At 40.1% G+C, this 26,033-nt stretch overlaps 1 protein-coding gene across 4 annotated transcripts in view; it reads right to left on the bottom strand.

Moving 5' to 3' along the window:
- The window catches only part of ric1 (RIC1 homolog, RAB6A GEF complex partner 1), a 73,006-nt gene that overhangs the window by 21,097 nt on the left and 25,876 nt on the right, over positions 1 to 26,033 (bottom strand). For 2 of the 4 annotated variants that reach the window (XM_042060567.1, XM_042060570.1), the window contains exons 4-13: positions 21,356 to 21,466; positions 14,909 to 15,051; positions 13,751 to 13,887; positions 12,697 to 12,788; positions 11,227 to 11,315; positions 9,821 to 9,965; positions 9,616 to 9,664; positions 7,367 to 7,504; positions 5,432 to 5,638; positions 5,144 to 5,182 (exon numbers count right to left, since the gene is read on the bottom strand). In XM_042060567.1, coding sequence (XP_041916501.1) covers positions 5,144 to 5,182; positions 5,432 to 5,638; positions 7,367 to 7,504; positions 9,616 to 9,664; positions 9,821 to 9,965; positions 11,227 to 11,315; positions 12,697 to 12,788; positions 13,751 to 13,887; positions 14,909 to 15,051; positions 21,356 to 21,466 — 1,150 coding nt within the window. The remainder of the gene's footprint in view (positions 1 to 5,143; positions 5,183 to 5,431; positions 5,639 to 7,366; positions 7,505 to 9,615; positions 9,665 to 9,820; positions 9,966 to 11,226; positions 11,316 to 12,696; positions 12,789 to 13,750; positions 13,888 to 14,908; positions 15,052 to 21,355; positions 21,467 to 26,033) is intronic. The other 2 variants (XM_042060569.1, XM_042060568.1) reach the window with 2 other exon arrangements.

Genomic DNA, 26,033 nt, shown 5'->3' with positions numbered 1-26,033 from the left:
ACTTTAGCCTGTATACAGTGGGTCCCAGTTAAAAATTGACACTTCATTCACGATCATGGTGAATGGTGAAATGTAAGTACAACTGCAGCCGCTTGGGGGCAGCATAGTCCGCTGTGGAGTTCCACGGTCGAACCAGACGGCGCATTCGACAGCAAGGGCTGTGATTGGCCGAGTTTTCAGTGCGTTTCTCTGTGTTTTTAGCAGCCCCTGCAACATGCTAGTCCACTGTAGCCTAAGCCTTGTACATAATGTTAAACATAGTTTTGGATTCAGTGGCAAGATTTCTTGATTGTACAGTGTCTCTCAGTAATGTTTTAAAATGAGAGCTTCGTCAGCTGGCAGTAGGCTACTTTGTCGGTAGTCATGAGAAGTTCGCTTGCTAACAGAACATAAATATGCTGCCCAGAAACCTTGTGAATAGTTCTGATTTTTTTTACTACACTAACGAGGTTGAAATATAGACTTTGTCTACAGCATCTCCTTGACAGTAATGTTAACAAAATGACAGCATTCATATGACAAAGAAAAACGAATTCGGTCACTCAAGACTGTGCCACAGCAACCAGTGTAGGCTACAGTCCTACCCAATAGGCCTACTCGAAGCAGATAGCGTTGTCTGACGGTCGAGTGGGTTAATGCACGTATTTCCAGAACAGGTCTGCAACTTTCAGGTAGTTCTGAGTTTGAATCTAGGCAGGAGCAGAGCCATATAAAGGCCTAGGCCTATTGTTATCATTTTTTGCAAGGTGTTGCTCCTGGCAATACTTGTTTATAAGACGTTTGGTGATTAATTGATAGCTGTTTTTGGGACACGTTAAACGTTCTTTATAATGAGCGCATCCGGGGAGTAAAACGACTGTTACGCGCTGTTACAACTGTAGGCTACAATGATTGCAATACAAAAATATGCGCGTGTTAGTTTAGTTAGTTTTGTGATGTTTTGCACTTTTGCCTCATGTGTTTTCAGGTTTGAGGGCTTTTTTGGCAAGATTGACCTTGGTTAGACTCTGCATATGTTATTTCTCCGTATGGAAAATAAAGTTTCCAAAAATAATTCAGTGGAAATGCATGGATTCCAGTTGCTGCTACTGGAAGAAACTGGAATCCATGCATTTCCACTGAATTATTTTTGGAATCTGATCCCTTATCATACCTGTTCATTCTTACTCGTTGCTCGACTTATCGTGACTAAATTCAAGATGGCTGCAAACGTTAAACTTCGTGAAGATACTGTCTGTATAAATCGTCTTGTAAGTAAACTACCAGTGCTTTTTCAAAGTTCTCAATGTCTCGTTTTAAATGTCAGGGCCCTAGGAAGTCTACCAATGAAGTGTGGAGATACATTGAGCCTCGTAAATGGGTGTAAAACAGTGATTTATTTGCATGGCTAGCCCGATGCCGAAGCACCACTACTGAAAAAGTTGTTGGTAGCATCGGCTAACTAGCGCCAGATTTTGGAGTGCAGGGGACAAGTCGAGATGGGCTATGAGACATACGTTCACACTCGGTATCATGTTTCAATACACTTTAGGACAATATCACACCGGAATTCTCCTTTAATGTCACAAAACGGCAACGAGTCGGTTTAGGCTACAGGCCTTCATAATGGTAGGCTACAGGAAGTGGGGGGAGGGTATGGGATGACCAGAGCCGTCATCTATCGTCTTTCCAGGCACACAGCTCGTTATATAGCCTATCGACTGCCTTAACAGATAGGCTTTGCTCTTGGGTTTGGCCTTACAGCGAACTCAATGCTCTTGTTGCTTGCAGTTTGTTAAATAAAGCGATGCCGATTACATTATTTATTTCTGATTAATTGCGTCTTTTGATGTATTTTGCAACATTTGCTTGTTAGGCTGGGCTACTGTCAATGTCCTGTACAGGTCAATGTTCAACAATTGCTGGTGTAGGCCTAGGCTATTAATCAATTAGGGACTGTTCGTTATTTATTTAATTAAGGGGCTACCGGAGGAGTTTTGGGAGCGTTAGTCAAAAAAGACGTGACCCTCCCTCGCCAGCAAGAATTTTTTCTATGACCCTCCAAAGTGATTGAGAAAAAACGCATGACCCTCCCCAGTCCCAACAATTTATTGATGCCTTAGGCTACTGGGTCAATTTGGGAGCTTGCATGCTACGACTCCTTCCTTGAAATGCCTTGAAAAGGCTGTCGTTTGCACAACTTCACAAATAATCACCGGGACCGAAACAAACCTGTCAACTTTTACCGGGTTTATCACGTATTTTAACTTTTTCCTCGCTGTTTTAGGAGGAGCTGCAGGGCCGTCGCAAGGGGATGCGAGGCCCTGTGCGAACTTGACAGATGCAAGGCCCTTTTCACTTACGTTCATGAAATCATGCGATCGCTTACTTTACACATAGCCAAGGCTACCGTCGGTGTATTTTAATAGTAGCCTAGTCTAATAAGCTACACCAGCTTGCCTTTAAGAGGGGAAATTCAATTGTATAGCCTGTAACATTAGCTGAGTCACATATTTTGCCATATGGTGTTTATCATAGGCTACATCACAAAACCAAATAGAACAAAGGCGAACACTTTAACAGGGGGAATTAATTGGGCATGAATCATTGTGCTGAACGGTATTTGTCAATGAGCAGAAACACACACGACATTCAAACTATTGATAAGATGTACTGGTCTGTATCTATAGGCTAACATTGGACAAATAAATGACACTGACTCGCCATATCCTGACTCAGGAAAAAAAACATTTTTTTGCTTTGCCGCAAACTCAGCAATGAAATCATAGGCCAGTTTGCAGGTAGCCTAACGTCTTTTTCATAGAAGGGAGAGCCCAGTCTCTCCTGTGACATGGAGGTGCGCAAATAGTTTTTAATAGCCTGTTCAACTTCGAAAAGCTTCGTTCACCCGATGCCAGTCACTGATCGCAATTTCAAAGTTCGGAAAGCTTCATCTTTTTAAGTTTTAAGTGCAGTGGCCCCTATCTGCCCCCTTTGGAATTATATCTCAAGATAAGGTCCAATGCGTTATGTCCTGGGATTCGGATGTGCTCAAAAAGAAAAGAAAAAACACTTTTTTATAGATGGTTATGAGGAGCAATGTGAGAGAGAAATTTGATGATCATTGATCGTTGTTTTGGGACGTTAAGCATTTTCCATAGGCGTCAGTGAAGGAGATTGAAGAATGACCATTTTTTTATACGAAAATATTTCTTAACTACAAAAACTCAGTGTCTAAAAACTCAGTGTCATTCAGACTCAACCCTCTTGTTGTTTTATTATCTTTTTCGTTGTCGTTTGAACGTTGGCAAGCAGGCATGTTGCGGTTGCAATTTAAGTGAAATTTCTACAGTAGGCCTACAACATGCTGTTAGGCTGGGCTACTGTCAATGTACTTGTACAGGTAAATGTTCAACAATTGCTGGTGTACAGGTTATATAATCAATTAGCTAAATCATTTGTCCAGCTGTTTAAACATTTTTTCATGCTACATTCAAACGCAAAAGGTGCTTTGATATATTTTTCGTTTGAACGTCGGCAAGCAGGCATGCTTTGGTTGCAATGAATGAGGATAATTGCTTTTTTTTGCATTATTTTGAATATGACTCGCTCCAGTCTCAACAGCACGTACTTTTTCCACACGCTAAGTTCTAACACACATACTGTATGCCTATCCCCTCTCGCTTTCTCTCTCTCCATCCCTGCACACGGTGCTTTCTTAAAGGAGCTGCACCATTTTACAACAATTGCATCTACATTTTCATATTAGAATGTTTTGTCAAGTGTAAGCTTAAACTACCGTGATCAATTTAAGTTCCCGTGCCCCCGCTGCGTCATGGAAGCAGTAAGTCAGTCGCATCAAAAATAGTAGTGGCACCCAAGTGACACCTTGCGGTTGTTTGTGTCAACTGCAGCTTGTGCCATTTCTGCTGAGAAAATGGGGTGCGTGATTCATGAAGGAACCCGTCCAAACTTAACGGGGACCCACTGTAGGGCTGTATCAAGTTGTCCAAATGAATAGGTCATTGTAGACGTTGTCGTTGTATTATTGCATGTGGATGTTGTTATGTATGTAGGCTACTTTTTTGCTGACTGACCTAAAACGGACAAATATTGTTCACGAGTGAATTATTTTTTTGGGTGTGCGTACCATAGCATTAATTCCTGCAGGCACCTCTGTCGTGGTGTGAGCGGTATGGGAGCGGAACAGAGAGGCCACTCGGGCCTCTAAATAAAAAAGATTCAAATTCAAATTCAAAAAATCAAAAATTCAAAATTCCATACATATTCTCGGTGTATAGATCAGGACAGACTTTCGGAACAGGCTGCAGGTCAACAGTCCGACAGCCTGCATGAAGATAAGCATTAATGGTCCAATAGTAAAACAGTGCAATTACCAAAGGGCCCTTGAAATGATCTTTTTAAAGCCAAGGAGGATGGCTTGTAACAATGCTAGTTGTCAGCTCTGCCATAAGTAGTGACTGATCACATTTGCACATTTTGTTGTTTTGCACTTTCTTTTGCACTTGTTCTATAGTTTGTAATAGTCTTTGTTAAAATTGCACAAATTACACAAATATTTAGAAATATTTGCATACTGTTGTATAGTTTGTTTGGTGTTGTTACTTTGTTCTTTGTTAACTGTTATTTTGAGAAGCTGGTTATTTATTTATAATGTAGTGTTTAATAAATAATTGTTAAATATACAGAGTCTTACAAGACGCCAACACCCACACCCCCCCACTGACGGCAACCGATACAAGACCCCCCCCCCCCCCCCCCTCGGGACCTACGACCTACCACCTTGACTAACACATTTCCTGCGGGAAACCCTGAGACATACATGATATTGAATTCAATCTATAATAGAGTCTGGGGGCAAATTCAGGCCCCAGGTGACTTGGACATGCTCTGATGTTTTTGACAGAGTATTTTTTATTGATCTCTTCCGCTACCCCTTAAGGGGTCACAGGTACATTCTTTTTGGCTACCCCTGCTGGTGGTCTGTGCAGTGTCTCCCTTTTCTCTGCAGATTGCTTTCACACTATATACTGTATTAAATTCACAGCCATATTCTTGCTGTGTAATCCTTGCAACTGCTGCTATGCAATCTTTGCTACACACACACACAAACAAACGGATTGATTCATTTGAACATGCTTACCCGTATGGGCCAGTTACTCTCTAGATATGTGCTATGAATCTGTAAAAGAGAAACATTCACTAACATTAAACACCACAATAGATGTCATTTTTACTCATTTCTCATCACATATGGCAGGCAACTCACCTGACAGAGAACAAGGCAGGAAGACACATTTTAGTTCAGTGCCCAACATGCATGGTGTGGGTAGTAAGCACATTCATTAAACAACATCCAGCTGATCCCACATTCATCAAGTCTAATCTGATGTGCTGCACTCAAACACATCACAGATGTGAATAGACTTACCTGGACCACATGCCAGTGTTTATGGCCAAGTAAAGTGCTGAGTCCCTGAGCAATGCTAGGGGAGGTGGCAGGAAGTGAAGTGGGCCCATGATGTGGGCTGTTCTCCTTAGGCAGGTGTGGATCAGGGATGCTTTGGGCCTGAGTGGAGTCTCCACATGTCAGGTAAAGCCGGTCCTCACCATGTAGGAGCACTTGCTCCTGGTTACTCTGCCAGAAGATGCACATACATTTATTGAATAAGCAAAATTATAATAATTTATAGACATTGGCTTCTTTCATGTATAGATGGCCAAGTGCATTTGAAATGTGGACGTAAGCATATGATACACATGTGGCATCTAATCAAAAAATAATAGTTTGTTTACTTTTCCCCAACTAGAGTAGTGAAGTGCAGAGCTACACAACACACCATGCAAGCAGCCATACATCGACTCAACAAAGTGTATGCCACTTGCATAGGTTAGGTGTAGTTTCAATGGGAGAACCATTTGTGCAAGGATATAAGGCTGCATAGATTCAACGCAGATCCATATGAGCACAGCAATACCTGATAACGGTATCAGAGCATCCCTAATATCTACACGCTGCACACTTTTCAAGCGGACAGACATTTACATGGCTTTGAGAAATGTGCAGTTCACAGAAGATAATCTGTATTTAAAGTTAAAAGATGCTATTAAACACAATATTATTTCTATGTAAAGATACTTTCCTAGTGTTGATTCTGACTCTTAGATCCATTATTGCAAGCATACATTTTAAAGGAGCTATATGTATCTTGCATTTGTTTAAAATATTGAAAAATCAGCATGATATCCAATAGCTAAGTTATCATGCCAACCAGCCAGTGCCGTGCCACCTATTGTATCACTTTACAACTTGAGTGGAGCTGTATCAAATGCAATGCCAATGGTGGCTCACGAGAACTCGTGGTACTACTAATGTGTGGTCCTACTGTTGCCGTGGTTTATTTTCCAAAACCCCTAGATGGTATAGTAGCAGTGAAGAAACTTATTACGATCGACTTTGAGCACAATGAGCTATATGATGTGAAAGTTAAACTGTATCGCCAAATTAATTTGTGGAGTAAAGGTGTCCCAAATGTTCTGGTCAATGTGTATTGCAGTCGCTCAAAAAACAACAGTACTACAGTACAGTAGCATGCTAGCTAACATTAACGTGTGATTAGCACATGCCATTATGGCAATAAAACTGCTTTGGCAAACTTTTCTTCTAAAAAAAAAAAAAAAAAAAAAAAACCTTGTGTGCCTAGCTGTTACAGCTTAAATGAGAATTTTGGCGATTTTTCACATAGATTTCTGTTTCTCTCCTAGCTTTACTTGTTGCAGTCAACAGCTGCTAGTGCTACACTCTGGGGGCATGAACATGGGGAATCATGAACCATTGGTTGCAGCAACTTGAGCTAGGTAGAACTGATTGTTTTCGTTCTTTTCGTATCAACCGTACTCGGTGACCTCGAGAAACAGATCTAGAAATCACCAGAATTCTCCTTTAATTAGACACCCTGGTCCTTGTCCAGTGTGGTGTACACAATGATGCCAAACTACAAAGAAAGCAAAGGAGAGAGGAGATAATTATAATTAATAATATTAAAGATGAAGACCATTTCAACTTAAATGTTCCTGTGACTCCAAGAAGGGTAAGGTTCATGGGACTGTTTCCTCCCTTGACGTGCCCGTAAAAGACCCATTTTTAACCTCTTAAGTTATCTTATAGCTACATGTGGTATAAAGGAATTGTCAATTTCTATGTGTGATACAACATGTGCTGTTCAGTTCATTAAGGCTACATCCTGTAACTGAGACTCTGCCAGAACTACCTTCAGTTACATCACAATCACTCAGATGTAATGTGTTTTGTCTTTCTCTCCTAGGTGTGAATCAAGCAGTACAGCATGTTTGTTTAGGTCCCTACCGTGCATGGGTTGACCGTGAGTGCACTCTTGATGAACTGAAACTGTAGGATGCCAGACTGCTGGAGTGTGGTTGGGCTGTCCATGCCTCCTTCACTCCTGCCAATCACCCACAGGTGGTAGCCCTCTGCACCCCAGCACTGCAGGTGAGAGAAAAAGGGGTTTAGCCACAGCCTGTTCCATTTACACCAAGATTAGCTAGCATCCCAGTATTACACTGACAAAATCCTGTGACTGCTAACAGTGTACACTATGTTACCACAAACACTGCTGTAGTATTTCTGTAGACTCCAAAGTAATGCTAAAGTAGTCTTTTAAGTAGTACGGAACTATCTGGCTGCTTCTGCCAAGATACTAAAAGCGAGTCATGATCAGATGATCACATGAACAGGTTTTTCTACTTTTAAGTTTAAATATGATTAACTACTCAAGACTCTGGTAACAGGCCATTTGGATTTGATGAGGCGTGTTTCACCAATTCAGGGAAAAAATGCCTCTGCATGCAATTGGTAGGGCTGAACGATTTTGGAATTGCAGTTTTCCCCAAAAATATTGTGATTGCGATTTAATATGCAATTTTTTTTAAGCTATTTATCTTCTGTATTATTCAACAAAGACACGCAATATATCATTCTATAGTATGACTAACACAATATTATATACAATAAAAATATTTTTTTCTTTCCTGGAGCCCAGGCCTATGTTATGATAGCATTAGGTAATGCATGAATTGATATGAATTAAATATTTTATATTTGACTACTTCAGTCACATTAGTAGGCCTATATTTGTTGAACTTCCAGCCTTGTAAACATGCACCAATTCTTATACGTTAGAATTTTGTTTCTGTTTCATGTAGATATGATCTTTCATTAGTTAACAGTTAAATGCAGTGGCACTAACACGGCTTCTCCTTGTTCCGTTCTCTCTCTCTCGTTTGCGCACGCACGCACGGACAGACATGCTCCTCTCCTCTGTTCTTGCACGTAAATCGGAACAAACTAGATTGTTGCAGCACTAGTTTGTTCTTATCACAACAAAGCCAATCACGGAGACAAAACTCTTTAAACAGGCAAAGTTATCAGCAGTTAGCATGTATGTACAGTAGTAGCCTAAGACCTTCAGCTGGTAAGCTAATGTTAGAACAGCTGGGTTTTTGGTGGTTAACATTGCAGATAACGTTAGACATTAATTCATTATCCGTGACATCAAATATTTGCGGCGTCAACCCCCTTGGATATCGCAAATGCCCCCTCTGTCATTGTACTCTAGTACCAAAGTTACCAGCACAGGTGAATGGCTGCTGTGCAGCCTAAACAGTGTGAAGTTTTAATAGTCAGCTGGAGAAGTTAACGAAGATACCAGCGAGAGTTGCAGTACAGGGGAATTAGGAACTAGAACCAGGGACATGGCAGGTTCCAGCAAAAGGTAATGAAGAGGTTTATTTAACCAAAGTAGCTCTACTGATCAGACCTTTCTTGACACTGTAAGCTGGTCCTCTTGTTTAAGTTTTTTGCTTCTTCAATGGTGTGCAGAGTCAGTGGCAAGGGCAAGTATGAATGCACTTTGGTGACATAACATTATATGAAGTGTAATCGCAGCCTTTGCTGTTTTAAAAATCGCATTTCATCATATCGCAATATTATCGCAAATGCAATTAATCGTTCAGCCCTACTCCTAGGCCCTACGGTTCTCGAGATATTCAGAGAAAACTGTGTCCCTACCCTCAAAAAATGAATGGTCGTTGTCTCCGTCTATAACGTAGAACCTAATTGGCTAATTATAGCTGGTGCAGGAAATGAGTGCCCATGAAACGCCATTTTCATAAAGCTACGGTCAATTTAAAGCTTTTTTGGCTGAAGTAGATAACCTAGCATGGGCCATTGAAATGAATGGGGGAGGGACTTCACTCTCTCCAGTTATAATACCTCCATGGTCCACCCACGTATAAAGCTAATCCAAACAATTTGATTGGCCCAAACACCTCTGGTTTGGGCACAGACTTCTCAATGGAGTGACTCCAGACCAAATATACCGAACTTAAATTTTGTGGGTGTGGTAAATTCGGGCTGGCTTCCAGGCTTATAGTTATTATACAGTAAACTGTGGATACTTATTATACAGTATACTATTATACAGTATACTGTGGAAACATGATTCCTTTATAAATTTGTTTATTCCCAGCCAAATAACCAAACAGCCAAAGAAATGAACCTCGGCCCAAAATATCAGTTACCATTAAGATACTTACCATGGAGTTGATCTTTAATGTTTCCTTTTTGGTGCCATCAGACCGATAACTGCAGGGAGAATAAGATGGAATAGAACATGTAGAGACCTTGCAGCCTTAATAATGGCTGTGTTTTGACGGAACATAAATGTAAGATTAATTTACTGTGTGTGTGTGTGTGTGTGTGCACGCATTGGGGGTGGGGTGGGGTTGGGTTGGAACTCACGCAAAATCCTCTCCCAAAGTACATATAAGCTGAGCTCCGAACACACTCCAAAGAGAAAAGCCACCACATTCCCATGTCACCATGGCAACACTGTAGTCTGGCGACCAACGGATCAGCTTGACCGGGCCCGTCTTATTCCATACATCTAAAACAATACGACACAAATATTCATATAAAAGTATTTTTAAATATGATTAGGCCTGCCGTTGAGAGCTGAATCCACAGATAGTAGTACTATATATAGTAATACTATATATAACTATTTCTTGTAAATACATGCCTATGATAGTTTCATTTAGGGATGCACAATATATTGGCCGATATTGACTGGATGATATATTATTGGCCAATATTGATTGACTGGATGATATATTATTGGCCGATAAGTGAAAAAAAATTAAAATAATATTGGTCCTATGATGGAATTCCGGCCGATAATTTGTGCCAATATTTTTGAAGCCCTACTTTCCCATCTATGTAAGGCCCATCTGGTTATACCTTGCTACTATTAGTATTTAAAAAATAAACAATTGTGCACCAGCAGCAACTTGGAACCGCATTCAAATTCAAGTTCACAGTTATTGCTAAATAATAAATCTAACAAGCAAACATAATACACAAATATAACAACTTTCTCCCACCAAAACCAGTTTTGTGCAGATGAAAATCCCATATTAGTAATACACATTAAAACAGCCAAAATGGTTTCACCCACGAAACCCCTCTATTTAGCCATAGTGGTACGCTCCCTCGGTTTCCCCACAATAAACTAGAAGTTCACACGGTGAACACATAGTGAGGTGAAGCACACACTAATCTTATTTATCGACTTATAATTGACCAGGAGCCATGGTGGTCACTGACCAGGCCTTTCGACCCACCACCTGCCCTATGACAACTCCTAATTCCCCCTGGACAATTCCATTTCCTACACTGGACTATTTGAACTTTCTGTCACTAAATAGAATTCATGCATTGTCATACCGGATATGTAACCATCCCAACATACACCTCAGGTGGCTTTAAACACCATGTTCTATTCTGTACACCTGACTAACTTACGCATTTATCATGTATACAGATCTTACTGTTCTGTAACTGACCCTAGGCAGATGGGTCAGGCCCTTGAGTCGTGGATCTGCTCGAGGTTTCTTCCTTTATGCATCTCCAATTCTAGGGAGTTTTTCCTCGCCCCTGTTACCCATGGACCTTCTTTTCTTTTCTCTGATTGTCTAACACTCTGTAAAGTGCTATGAGACGTGTAATGTTTTGGCTTTCGGAGTATATTTTATTTGTTTTTTAAATAACCATATTCCCTTAAAATAAAGATGAAAAGTCAACAAATAGGCACACGTGAATTCTACCCAAATGTTTGCTCGAGTTAAATGTCAAATACAGTAAGTTACCTGGATAGTGTTTTGGGGTCAACTCCAGTTTGTGGGACAGCTGCATCGATCCTGTTGTAGTCTCAATCATGTAGACTAACACTGAACCACTACAGAACAAACACACAACCATTAAAAATTTGAAATATTTCTGGTATGAAAATAATTACTATTCCGAGGGGTATTTCACAAAAGCAGAGTTAAGAAATCTAAGATAAGTGATCAAGCGAGGCTTGACCTAGCGTTGTCTGGTCATCCTAGCTCATGATACATGTGCATTTTCGTCTTTCCTCAAAATAACAAGAAAAAAAAAAAGACGCAGTAAATAGAGTCATTCACACCAAGTAAGCAACAGCTTTTCATAGAGATTATTTGCAATGCATTTTTTTCTTTTTTGTAAGGGGAAAAGTAGGCGTGATGGACCAACTGAATGCACAATTATACATTCATCACCAAATTAATTGAAAACACCTCTGAAAGTGTAACCGCTAACATCAACTACTGCAGTAGACTATTCATCAAAATGCTCAACAACAAAAGAGGCAACAACTCTGTTGATGATAAAATAGCTAGGTTATCACAATTAAAATGACAACCCTATGATATTATGTAGACCAGGGGTTTTCAACTGATTGTGAACCAGGGACCACCATTCTGACTAATTACGCAACCCCAGGACCACCACTGAATAAAAATATTGATTCCCACATTGCAACTACATTACTGAGTCCATGGTCAGGGACCACCAGCAATGTCATCACAGACCAGTGGGCCGCGGACCACTGTTTGAAAACCCGATGTAGACTCATAGATATAGGCAGCATGTGACGCACATCGACGTCAGAGTTTAGAACATGTTTCATTTCTTGAACACAAAGCTCAAGAAAATGGCAGTATTTTCTATTAAAAACTGCACATTTCAGCCTAGAAAGTAATAGCCTACCGTTTCAAACATAAGCTAACCGTGAGTGTTTTTGAAGGCATGACTTTTCCTTAGCAACGGTTGCCACTTGTAAACAAAACTAACGTAACACCATAGAAAGCTTACAAAGCTATATTAGTAGCAGATAACTCGCTAGTCAGTTTCGAATGGCACTGAATGGTGTGTGTCTGATGAAACGATGAAAAACACATTTCAATGACATTCATCTTGAGTGAGAAAACAAAGAAATTCTTAACACGACAGTTCTTAAGAAAATATTGGTGAATATCATTTAAGAAGATTCTTAGGACCTTGTCATTTTTTTTCTTAGGAATCTACTTAAGATTTATCTTAAGAATATGTTTGTGAATCCGGTCACAGCTGGCTGAACCAATAAGACAACATAAGTTGGGACCAATCTAGCTGTACAGAATAAATCCACATGGTAACATATTTGCCCTCTCTTTTGTGAAAAATGCTAAATTCAGCCAGGATAACCAAAAAATTGCAGCTTAATTCGCTATCTAGGTTTTGTGAAATACTCCTCTGGTCTCATTGAGCAAACATACCTTGCACAGCCAAATGCCATCAGTCTGTATTTGTTATTGACTGCTACACATGTGCCATCAGTCACATCAGCTGCCCAGACTCCCTGTAGCTGCTGAAAGTAGACACACACACACGCACGCACGCACACACTGTAATCATAGCACAAAACACTATCATTATTTATGTGGGGACAAGTGTTTTTAGTTTGTTTCATGGAATTCTATATCTTAAACCCCTTTGCCCTATGCAGAATTGGTGGCAGAAGGGAACGTGGCTGGCACGCACATACAAGACCAGAAGAGATAGGTGTTAGAGGCTTTGTAAAGTCCAGCACAACACTATTGTTGGAATTTGATTTTTGAGGTCACTGAAAGGACCTGTAGAAGAGTTATCTGATGCTGCTGAAAAGGCAAGCCAATGGCTACTGTATAGCTAAGGTGATCAAAGGCTACTCAAGAGTCATGTTATAACCTGAATTGGGCTTTTGCTTTGGCTGGCTATGTTGCTGATTAGATCATAACCGGCCACCCAACATCAATGACTGGCTGGCTGAAGAATTTGTTGGTACTTGTTGGTGCCCTCAACAAGGGCTTTGTCTAGATATGTTGCATGAACGGCCACAGCAACAAACAGGATTAACTGAAGAATGTTAATAATAATTGGTTTGTAGGTGCCCGCATCGAGTCTGATTATGTTGCTGATCAGATCATAACGAGCCACAGCAACAAAGAAGAATATCTGAAGAATTTGTTGGTATTTGTTGGTGCTCGCATCAAGGGCTTGAGTTTTTGTTGGTTGTGTAACAAACCAACCAGCAACAAACAGTCTGTGGTAAAACACTACCTTCTTAGCGGAGGATCTGTTAGAGATTTAAGGCACTTTGGGCAGGACTGCACTCTACTGAGTGCCATTCTAGTCAATTTTGTTTTGTTCTCAACTGTTTGCTAGGGCCTTAGTTAATACACATTCTTTAGTTTGTCCGCAAATCACAAAAATGTCTTGAGGACTAAGGGGGATTGAATAATTTCAAGTTTAGCTCTACACACACACTGAAAACAGAGAAACATCACATACATCAGAAGTAAATCTGTTGGCTGTTGGCGTGATGAAGCCCAGTCTTCCATCATCAAAAACAACAGCAAAGCCATCCAGAGTAACACAGTACTCCATGTCTCGGATATGGACCCCATCAAGGTCTAAACATGGTCCACCTGTTGGCACACACAGAGACCTCACTAACAAATATGTACAACTCTCAAGCTGGAAGAAAAAAAAAATTACATCCATTACAAGTGAAAAAGAAATGTATATGTGAAAAGCAGAAGACCATGCAGACACACAAATACTTACAACACCCTATCCCAGGCACACATATACAGTACATGATAAAATGAAAACACACATCCACAAATTCCCAGAAATACATGGTGTGATAGATATACAAGCATAAAGAGTGTCACAAAAATATGTTCTCCATCTAAAAGGTCACCTGAAATGCAGAGCCCCCAGCAAAACCAACCCATTAAAAAAGCATGTGTATGTGGTCATGAATTGGTGCTCAGGTTCATGGATTACAGCTTTGCCCTTTAACATCATCTGGCCCACAAAGCTGACTTTAGTCCCAGTCTATGCCTTCGAGCTTGATCAGAGTGTGATCAGACAGTTGAAGCAGACCAACAAAGATCTATGAATTGTAGCATCAGCCACATAAATACGACTGTTGAATTAAATTACACAGCCGGTGCACATTTTTGTTACACTACATTTTGCAGTGCTTGGACTCACAGAGACTCTGCACTACAGGATAGTCTTTCAACTTTTTTCACCAACTTCAAAGATAAATCTATGCATTACATCCTATCCATGAATGTGTGTTTCAATGAACCATAAGACATGGTGACAACTAGGCTTGAGTTTGTTACAGAAATACTTGGGTGATGAGGTGACCATTTGTGAAACTAATGCTCAGACATGATAACCGCTGCAGAGAAGATATTTGAGATACCCTGTAACCCCAAATAAAATCCATAGATTTGTTGAATGCAACTTTGTTCCCGAGATGAACACTTATGGTGGAATAGATCTATTGCTCTATGAGAGTGAGTGTCATGGTGATGGTGCAAATAAGGATGTCCAACAGTGCAAAACACAAATAAAAAAATACTGTACACTACATTGAAGCCAGGGGAGAAAAGGCAATACAAATGTTTGAGCTAGAAGGAGGAGTCTAACCTCTGGACGACTGCAAATCCAAACTGAATGGGACCGTGCAGAGGCTGATGGCCTTGTGGCCATTGCTCACACCATCCCAGTGCAGGATATGCAAATAACCATCAGCTGTGGCTACCACTAGGTCGTCTGGCAGACTCTGTAGACTTCAGATCAAGAAAGCAAAGAGATGGAGACAGAGAAAGGAAAAGGGTAAGAGAATCATACATAATGAGACAAGTGTAGCTGAATTTGGCTTACATGTAAATGAGAATTACTCGAAACGTAAGGGAGTTAAACAAAAATCTCAAAATCAACCCAATAGTCTGTGAAAGCAGAGTTCAAAGGAACTGCTCATTTAAAGGTGCTCTACGCGACGTTGGGCAACGGCACTTATGTTGAGGTTCAAATAAAACCGAGAGCTAGCTCGCTACTCCCTCCCGTGCAATTGAAACTCTTCTATACGCACATCTCGTCGGTGGTTGGCTGGAACAGTTTGTTATGTTTTTGTGGTCCAGGCTGGACCAAGTTGTTTTTGTTGCCGTTTTAGGATCCTGGGCTGTCCAGAGACGTGATTTTTAGAGTGTATTCAGGGCACAGGCAGCTAGCGTATGGTGAGGATGTTTGCAGTATGTGACAAAAAATGTTTTAGCTTAGAAACCGCATAACATCACTTAGAGCACCTTTAAAGTCACAATGCAATGGTAAATGGTGGCCTTGTTACATTAAGGGTTTAAGAATGAAGTCCTGCTTTGTGACATGTGTGAATGTGACAATCCTGGTAAGCTGGAGGCAGGGGTGCCCTCCACATTTATTGACACTCCTGGGCCTGTATTCACAAGGCATTATCTTACCACTAAGAGTAGTCCTAAATCGCACTAAAAGTTTTTAGAGCGTTTTCTCTTAAAACCTATTCACAAAGCAGACCAACTTTTAGTTAGGAAAAATCTCCTAAGATAGGATAAGAGCTTTATTGCTATGGTTGACGTCATTACTCATGCACAAGCTTGACTGGAGTGACTGTGATTGGCTGATGACTATAACACGGGAATGATGCCAAAAACTTCCCCTGCGATGATGAGTGAGTCTTTGCTGGTGAGAATTTGTGCGCTACACAGGTACAGCGAAGGACGGGAGATGAATAAATAAAGAAATACATTTTTTACATGAACACATGTTTGCAACGAGAAGCAATTTAATTTGGTTTACAATGAAACTTCACACTTAGTTTAAATGTTGACAATGAATGATTTTGGTTGTTGTTGGTGGCGTTATTGCATCCCTTACGATGCACAATTATTCCCTCGCAATTGAACACTCCTGTAAGTGATTCTGCATGTGCATTTCAAAACATTCCAACATGAAATGCTTGCGATTGTTTGTGAATAGGTCTAAGTGAGTTTGGAGTCCTTTCGACTATGTCTAAGCTGTCCCAGACTTAGGTGCTACTTTTAGGGCTAAAATGCTTCGTGAAATACTCTTAGGTAAATCTAGATGTACTGCAAAGCGGTACAAAATATTACTGCCGCACAGTCCTGCACATTCTCTCTGCAAAAATAAATCGCTTAAAAAAATGTGGTCCTCCTAGGCCCTACGGTTCTTGAGATATTCACAGAAATATTCCTCCCTACCCTCCTGTGGGTATCTCCTGTGCCCAACTCCCCACCCATTAACCTCATAATTAGTTGAAATATATTTTGCCTTTACTACTGAACTAGTGAGGCAAAACATGCAAAAATGTTCACTAGTTAGTTAGTAAGAGTGTATTTTCACCTTGTGAACTAGTAAGGTCCAAAAAGAGGCACTAGTGAGCATCATTTGCACTAGTTAACTAGTTAAATGTTTACTGTCCCACATGTTAACTACTGAAACCTTTATCGCCTTACTAGTTAACTAATGTGCCTGAGTAGTCAACTAGTGTGTGTTTTTAGATGTCACTAGTTAACTAGTAAGCACAACATGTAGCTAGTTAACTAGTATGGTCCAAAACTCATTCACTATAACTAGTGGATATTTTGGCACCTCACTAGCTAACTAGTAGGGTTTAAATTGCCCTCACTAGATGGGTTACTACTTAACTGTTAGACATGTTGGCCCACACTAGTGATTTAGTGATCCTTTGTGCACTTCACTAGTGAGCTAGTAAGGTCAAAATTGATATCACTATTTAACTGGTGGACATTGACAATGACTTCACTGGCTTTGGTGAGGGAGACGCAACACAGGAGTGGCAAGATAATTATGAGCAGCCGTGGCCCACTGGTTAGCACTCTGGACTTGTAACCGGAGGGTGGGCTGCGGCTGAAGTGCCCTTGAGCAAAGCACCTAACCCCCCACTGCTCCCCGAGCGCTGCCGTTGTAGCAGGCAGCTCACTGCGCCGGGATTAGTGTGTGCTTCACCTCACTGTGTGCTGTTTGTGTTTCACTAATTCACCGATTGGGTTAAATGCAGAGACCAAATTTCCCTCACGGGATCAAAAAAGTATATATACTTATACTTACTTAAGATGTGACAAGCAAGATGGTGGCCAATGAGGGGGAGAAGAAGCGATCTGATGGGGAGATCCCTTTTGTACAGACCAACCTACGGCTTGGTCCCCAGAGAGTTTGGGATTGTAGTGATCCTTTTTTAGTGATGGTGTGTGCGATCCCATAGTGGCTGAGACAAACAGCTATGTTAAGGCGTTAGCTTCCACCGAGCTAGCAAGTCACTATCAGTTACGGGACTAAACTTACTGATCGGTCTGAGATTGACGCGTTTTTGGCCATTCAAGTTAGCATGGGCGTTAGACATGGGCGTTAGCATGGGCGTTAGATGGTTAGGGCTTCGGGCTTGTAACGAAAGGGTTGCCAGTTCGATCCCTGTCCAGTAGGAAAAATGTGGGTGGGGAAAGTGGTTGAGCACTGCTCTCCTATGCCCACATCCACGGCTGAAGTGCCCTTGAGCAAGGCACCTAACCCCTAACTCAGGGATTAAAGTGAAAAAAAATCATTTGACTGAACTTTTTTCAGGCCATAAGTCATACGTTGTTCATATCTACCTATAGAGATAGCACCCCTTTTGCGGTCACGACCTATTGGTTTTTAATGTACAAAAAGATGCAAACAGCAAAGTAAAGGGAGTATTCGCCTTATTCACGGGGCGGCCATTGTTTAAACCAAAACGAGGCTACAGGGTACACTTACTATAAAATTAATGCCACCTACAGGTGAATGCATAGAACATAACAATCCTATGGTTTGTGTACCCTGTAGCCTCGTTTTAGCCGCCAATGGCCACCATGTGAATTGAGAGTGTTCTTGATTGAGATTGAGTTTTCCTGATGAACAAAAATATATTTTAGTACCATCCCTGACCATTGCTGATTAGCCATTGCTGTTCTTTTCTACTGCAGCAATATTATAGAAAGGCTTTAACACACTCTTATTTAATTACTTCAGGCCAAAAGTGTTTAAAGGGGAGATTTTTTTCTTGTTAATATGCAATTCTACACCAAGTAAAATCTATAAAATCAACTTTGCAAGACTTCCCATTTCCTCATCAAAGTAACGAATCAGAACATTCTAGATATTGTTCATATTTCCATTTGTTGCCTCATCCGCATTTCATGAAAACATGGTAATTTTGAGTTTTACAGACAACTCAGTTTTCCAATGAGCAGCAATACTGTGTGTGCTCATGCAGGAGGTCTGCGCATTTGATAACGACAATCTGGAGACGGTGCTTTTGTCTTCAGCAACAGATTGTATAAGGTTGACAAAAGGGTTGCGATATGGTGAGGGACAGGTCGTGTTGCGCTATGAAAGAACATGCGTATCCTACTTTCTAAACGTAAAAACGGTCAGCCATAGATAAACGTAGCCTACCTCTGTCGTGGTGGCTAGTTGCACCAGGTAGGGAAGATGTCCTGAAGTGCACGAACGTTAACCTTATGGCGGTCTTCTGATTGGTGGCGTGCTAAAACGTTTTCCTATTGCATCCATAAACAATTTTCTTGCAGCGAACCACGCAAAAGCAAACCCCCGGCGCTTTAATTTCTTTACACCATGGCTTGTTAGTTCTCTCCCGTTTCCAACAGCTGCCCATCTCCATTTATTTTTTAACTTTTGACACCAGCCTTCCTTTAGCAATAATGCATCCATGACAGCTAGTGGCCTTGCCAAATAGACGCACACAAATCATGACGCTAATATGCGAGGTTCTGGTAGGCCTACTGGTTATGGTTTTGTGCTATAAATGAATAATATTTTATAGCAAAGTTTTAAGTTGACTATTTTAATTGTATGGTTATTTTTTGTCAACATACACTCACAACCTACTGTCGTTAAAAGTGAGGCCTAAGCAAAATAGGCTACAAGGCTGTCTGTGCGTCACAAACAGACTGACCCCCTTACTCAACAGTTCGCGATGATGACAGTGATATTATTATTTATTTTATGCTAACACGCTCAGTCAAAACCTTCCGTCGCAAATTGTGAAAAACATTGTTGTACATGTCATAACAGACGGGATAATAAATTGCATAGGCTACGGTTTATATTGCGTCGCTTTACACATAATGTTAGTTGCATTGATTAAAAACTGTAACAATAATAGTAGCCTACATCGGGTGGCATAGAAGGCTATCTGTTCAAGTCATAGGTGACACCCAAAATGAATGACCTCCCCTGACAAGAGTTCGCGATAGTAAGAAATTGTCTACATTGATGCACGGAAAGAACACAGCCTACGCTTCTTCTCCGAATTCGCACATAGAGCTCACAATATCATATCCAAAAAAGTTAAACGGATTGGCCAACCTCATCAGCTGTCTCTAATGTGTCACTAATCCAACTTTTAGACCGTTATAGTCCTCCATATGTGTTCTTTGGAAAAGCAAAGGTGATAGCCCCCCTCCTATTTTTTTTCTCATCGGATCTGCATCGATCTCAAATATGACATTTCTAAAATCAAACTGACGGAAATCCGTCCTATGACGGAGAACTTTAATCCTTGCCCTAACTGCTCCCCGAGCGCCGCTGTAGCAGGCAGGTCACTGCTCCGAGTTAGCATGTGCTTCACCTTACTGTGGGCCAGATGTACATACATTTGAGAACGTAGCGTTATCAGCGTCATGGACAAACCGCAGATTGCGAATGCTGTCAGACCCAAGTTTCCATCATATTTATAAAACTAGTGTAAACTGCGCCTTTCTCCGCCCATAAACACAATTTACGAACGTCCACAACTGAACGGCAGAGCCTACATACAAGCTCAGTTGAATGAAGTTAACTGATGACAACATTAAAAAGAATCAAACGTTTAGCGATCATGAAATAATACCATAAATGAGAAGATGTCAACAAGCAGGGAGATAATCAAGATCAGTAGTTTTACTCAAACTACTTGTGCACGTAGGCTATGGAAAATTGGTCTAATCTAGCAAGTAGGAAAGTTTAAGTGAATGACATGAAAGTGAAAAGTAAGACATTCAAAAGGCCAACGAAAGTTAAGGTTGCTTTTGATAGTAGCCTACTACTTACAAAACTCCTGTTCTACATAGTGATTCTGTTATCTTTGAAAGGTTCTCTTATTGAGGCATTGAACTGCAACTGGATTATCACCTGCTTTTACAAGGCAGAAGTATTTAGGCGCAGAATAGACGTGCGCTTTCACAAGCAGTCTTTGTACATACCGTGGAATATATAATTAGGAGCTATTTACGCTTCCCCTCCCATCTCTTTACGCTAAACTCCCACTTTCCTCTGGATCCTCCCATGAATGCATATGCATGACATGAAAAACCCAATGTGCCCTTTTCAGCTCCCGCGACAGGCAGTTTGTGCTTTAACATCTTTGCGGCCTGTTTGTACATACCTCGCAATGATTTTACACGCACGTTGTGAAACAAATACGCCTGAAGTGGGCGCAAAAGCGTTAGTACATCTGGCCCTGTGTGTTCACTGTGTGCTGTGTGTGTTTCACTAATTCACGGATTGGGATAAATGCAGAGACCAAATTTCCGGGATCAAAAAGTATACTTATACTTTATATACTGCATGGGTCAGACTAGAAAGCCTCAAATTACGATTACTGGAGCACCCGCCAGAGTTCATTGGGCTGGACACCAAATTTCTCTTGTGTTATGATACGCATATCAGTAACAACTCTGAGGATAGAGAGGGGTCAACCAGGCTACAATCCCCTTTTTAAAATCCGCCCGCTCATGGATCTAGTCCTGGCACATAAACACACACACACACACACACACACACACACACACACACACACACACAGAAAGATAAACACACACACACCCCAATCGTGTATTGGTACTGGTACTTGTGTACTGCTTCAAATTGTTACTGCAGTGCCAAAAATTTCATATTTTGGGTACACTTACACAAAAGTGAAATGCACCAATGGTAAAAGTTGATCTTGAGTGAAATGTTGATATAAGAGATCGTACTTCAAAACATGTTAATTTTTACCTGGTGATGGGGGCCTCGAGGTCAACCGGTTTCTTCATCTCTAGGCTGAGAGCAGGAGCACACTGTTCATCCTTATACCCTGGAGTTACCTTAACTCGCAGACTGCCCCTGCTCATACATAAAGCAACACAGCTAGTTAGATTCAGTATTTTGTACTACCATTTTCAAACCTCACCTCATAAACTGCTTTACAGATGGTCCAGTAAAACTCAATCACTGTGAATTACCTTTTTTTATAATGTCCGTTTAAGGGGACCTATTTCAGAATCTGATGAATGCCACTTACAGCCACCATAAGCTATCATAAACTGATCACCACTTCAACATCCCACTACCAATGTTAAAGTTAATGTTTAGTATTCCCCTATCCCTAGTACTGGTTATCGCATCATGATTCAGTCGTCAGCTGTAGCATTGTAACACCCACCAACATAACATTTGGAGGAAGTTCTTATGTTGGTGGGAAGGTTAAAACATGTTATTACATTAACTTCCCACCAATATAATAATCACTGATTTAGTGATATTATAGAAGTTTTAAGTTGTAAGGGTATAGTTGTCAAAAATTATCTAAACCAAGGATGGGCAACTTTGATGATGGAGAGGGCCACAAAATTTTCTTGTCTCTGTCAGAGGGCCAGATGTGACCGTGCACGTCCACCACTGGGCTATCAGCAATCAGGAGTATTAAATGTATACAGCAGCCTATGTCTGCACGGTTTATTAAACCAACATGTATTCATTTAATATTTTCTATACTCAAATGCATTTTTAACATTGCTTCTATTCACCAATGAACCACTGTAATGGGTAAAAAGGCTATATTGTTAGTGTATCTTTACCAGGGTTCCCACTCTAAGTCAAATGTAAAGTTCCATGACTTTTCCCTGACAAAAATCCTGAATTTCCATGACCAATCAGGAAAATAAAAAATGGGCATTGAAAAAACAGGTAGGGCTAACTACAACCACTCAAGCAAGTACTGTATGGAAAAAGCTAATAACTCATTAAACACCACTGAGTGAGGAGGGCCGCCAGTTGCCCATTCCTGATCTATAACCCCCCCCCCCCCCCACCCCCCACCCCCCCGCCTTTACTTATGCCTCTACTTATTATTCATCACCTTTACTAGGAACCAAGCAAAGCTACATGGACACCCCTTGTGTTATTTTGTTATTATTTCACTTAAATGAATGCCATAATCACAGTCTGTGGCAGCCCTTAGAACCGTATAGTAAATAGTTTTTAAATGTAGTATAGGGACAGGTCCCCGACTCTTTATGCAAAGCTGCTTTGGCATCCTTTAGCCAAGCAGATTACTGCATAGGCAATAATTGTTTTCTACCTCTTGTTATTTTCATGACCTTTTTACTAGGGGCCACACAGTTGTGAATGCACCCATAGTGTTACTACCTTCTCTTACTGGAGGCCAAGCAGTAAAGCTGCGTTGTGTTTCTACCCTTCTAACTTATGTTTTGTTAATTAATTGAGTTTGGGTATTATACCATATTATATAATTATCCAATATAATTTTCTGTCGATATAATTACTTTTCTCCAAGTGTTCCCGAGAGCTCTGATTATTTCAAAAAGGCTCCCACATTAGAGCTAAAACAATGTAACATTTGTATTAATGAGTCTGGCATAGATTTAAGTACCTCCCTCTCTTCTCTCGCAGAACACTACTCCCACTAGTTGTAGTTGTTTTGAGTTGAGTGAAATTGATTTCAATTGAATTTGAACTTGGTACACTTCACATGTTCAGAGTTTAACATGGCAAGTTCAACAATATTAATTATTGAGTTTGTGTGTTTTGTGCTGAAATGACATGTCAAAATGACAAATAATAATAATAATAATAATCTGCCCATAATGTTTTACGTGAGTGACATTATTTTTAAACTGATATTTTATTACAATCCTGGTATTCCCAGTGCTGAAGTCTTTGTGTGGTCTTTCTAGAATGATTGTCTCTGTTAAATCTTAGAATCTCCATTAGCCAGATTTTCTTGGTTTTGACAGATAAGTGCTTTTCAGGTTTTGCTTTAAGGCGAGACACGGCAGGTGAAAACATCGTTTTTTTCATGCACTGGTCAATTTCGAGATTTTGAGCTAGTATGTTACCTTAGCATGTATTCTATCACACTACTACAACAAAAAAGTCCGATTTACATATTTAGGAGTTTTTTCATTATATTGTGTCTACTCGCGCCTGTATATTTCTCCTAAATTCGGCAAAAGTTAGCATTCTAACCTTGTATGCACTCCCGCGACTGTGGTCCAAAACCTTGGAAAGCTCTGTTTTTCCTGTATCACGCTATGTGATCCATATATGGACACTTCCTTTGTATCAGCAACCAATCACGAAAGTTCAAAGGCGAGTCTAGGCTGAGAACGGAATCTCATTGGCTGTCTTTCAAGGCTGTTTTCTCGAAATGAGTTTCCTCTCCCACTCTGAGCACGAAAACTCCACTTCAGAAGCACGTACATACACCAAACTTTCTAGACTTATGCCTAACTATATGTAGAAGATTTCTATAGAGGGGTTTGTGATATATTATTTCTAGCCTGACTTGCATGACATTTTATGCCTAAAAACATGGCAAAAATCGATTTTTTTAGGGCTATTGACATCATTTTCTGATTTACATGATAACAAAAGTAGATATTCATAAATCCCTCTGTACATGTTTCCCCATCTAATATCTGAACACAATGAAAACATAATTTTGAACCTGGCTGTATCCAATGCTCAGGTTTCGTGCCTTAAAATGTATGCAAATTAGCACATTTTTAATTAGATAATGCATAATTCGCATATGTAAACATTAAATTACAGAAAACTTGTAATACATTTTTTTTCTCATATTAATGTAAGTAATCAACTGGGGAAGTTTCATAGTGATATCTGCTTGTTAAAATTTTTACCCTATTCACCTGTAGTGTCTCGCCTTAATGACATATCAATGTTTTCACCTTGAGTTTTTTGCACACATTTTTCTACTAAAACTTTAACTTGAATTCAACTAGGGATGCACCAATCCAACTTTTTCAGTCTCGATACCGATACCGATGCCTGGGCTTTGTGTATCGGTCGATATCCGATACCATTTTTGAATTAATAATCTGTATACCTCACCATGAGGAAAGATTAAAGGCATCAGGCTTGACTTAAACATTACTTTTCCTAACTAAACATTTCCTAAGAGAGAATGTAACAAATGAGTTGTTGTTGTTGTTGTAAAATAAACAATTGTGCACCAGCAGCGACTTCGAGCAGCATTCAAAGTTCACAGTTATTACCAAGTAACAAATCAAAACAAGTAAACATGAAACACACTTATACATACAACATTTTTCTCCCACCAAAACACAGCTTTGTGCAGATAAAAAATCCCATGCTAGTGATGTACTGTTCACACCATTAATCACCCGCGAAACCCCTTTATTTACCCATAGTGGTGCAGTCCGGTTTCCCCACGTGAACCTAGGAAGTTCACACAGAGTTTGAACGAGTTTGAATGGTGGTGAATCAAACGGTAAACAAAGTTGTAGGTTTTAAATAATAAATGAGAAGTTTTTAACTGGCAGTGTGAACGTTTGCATTTCTTGATACCAGGCAAAGTTTATACTGATAAGCATTTCATGTGTTGCCTAAAATGCATCAAAAACGCATAAAGATCGTAATTAATCTATGGCAAATGGTGGTAATAACATCATGAATAGTAAACCAGAAAAATAAAGCCTGGCAAACAATAATGACAATGATGTAGCAGCCTAATGACAAACACAAAAGCAATAGTGGCAGCAAAGTTGCTCTGTGCAATACGGCTCAGTCCAAGAAATGAAAGTACGTAAATGGATCGGCCCATGGTTCTGCTCAATTTTCCGATCCCCGATCCAGCTATTTTGTGAATATCGGGGCCGATATCCGATCTGAAAATCGGATCGGTGCACCCCTAAGTTCAACCTGTACATAATTGCTTACTTGTGCTCATACAAACAATTCTGAAAATGGCTGATTCTTGATATCTTTGAGAAGTTTAGCACTCAAGTAAAGCATGTAAGAAAGTGATTATATTGATAGAAAATGTCATTATAGTGATATATGATTTATCACCCAGAGAGAAGAAATAATATTTTCTGATTGGATGGTAGGATGGCTATGAAGTAGATCTGGTAAAAAAGTTAATCACCATTCCATATCAATACTGTTTTAAATGGTTACTATATAACAACGACAGTAAACAAAGGTTTAACCTGGAGGCTTCGCAACAATGGAAATCAACCCTAAACAAGCTACCCACTGCTATCACTGTCAAAGAAAGTAATAGGCCTACAACAAACTGAATAAGTCAGCTTATTTTTAAACTGAACTGCTTGTTTCCTTTGTGTACTATAAACTTCCTGCAAATGTAATAATTATTACGTTGGTGGGAAAGTGGGTTATTACGTTGGCAGTAGGCAACAGTTACTAAGTTGGTGGGAAATTATTCTGTTGGCAAGATAATCATGTTATCAAAACGTGCAGATTTTGAGTAGATTTTTTATTATGTTGGTGGGAAGGTATGCAATGTTAAACATTGAATTTAATTGAATGCCTTTATTATCATTGTACTTTACAATACAGCAAAATCAGTAGTGCTACTCCACTGGGTGCATACAATAAATACAATAAA

Source organism: Alosa sapidissima, chromosome 13 (genome assembly GCF_018492685.1).
Source record: "Alosa sapidissima isolate fAloSap1 chromosome 13, fAloSap1.pri, whole genome shotgun sequence".
Lineage (NCBI taxonomy): Eukaryota > Metazoa > Chordata > Actinopteri > Clupeiformes > Clupeidae > Alosa > Alosa sapidissima.
Note: the sequence above shows the minus strand (reverse complement) of the source record. Positions and strands in the feature narration are given on the sequence as shown.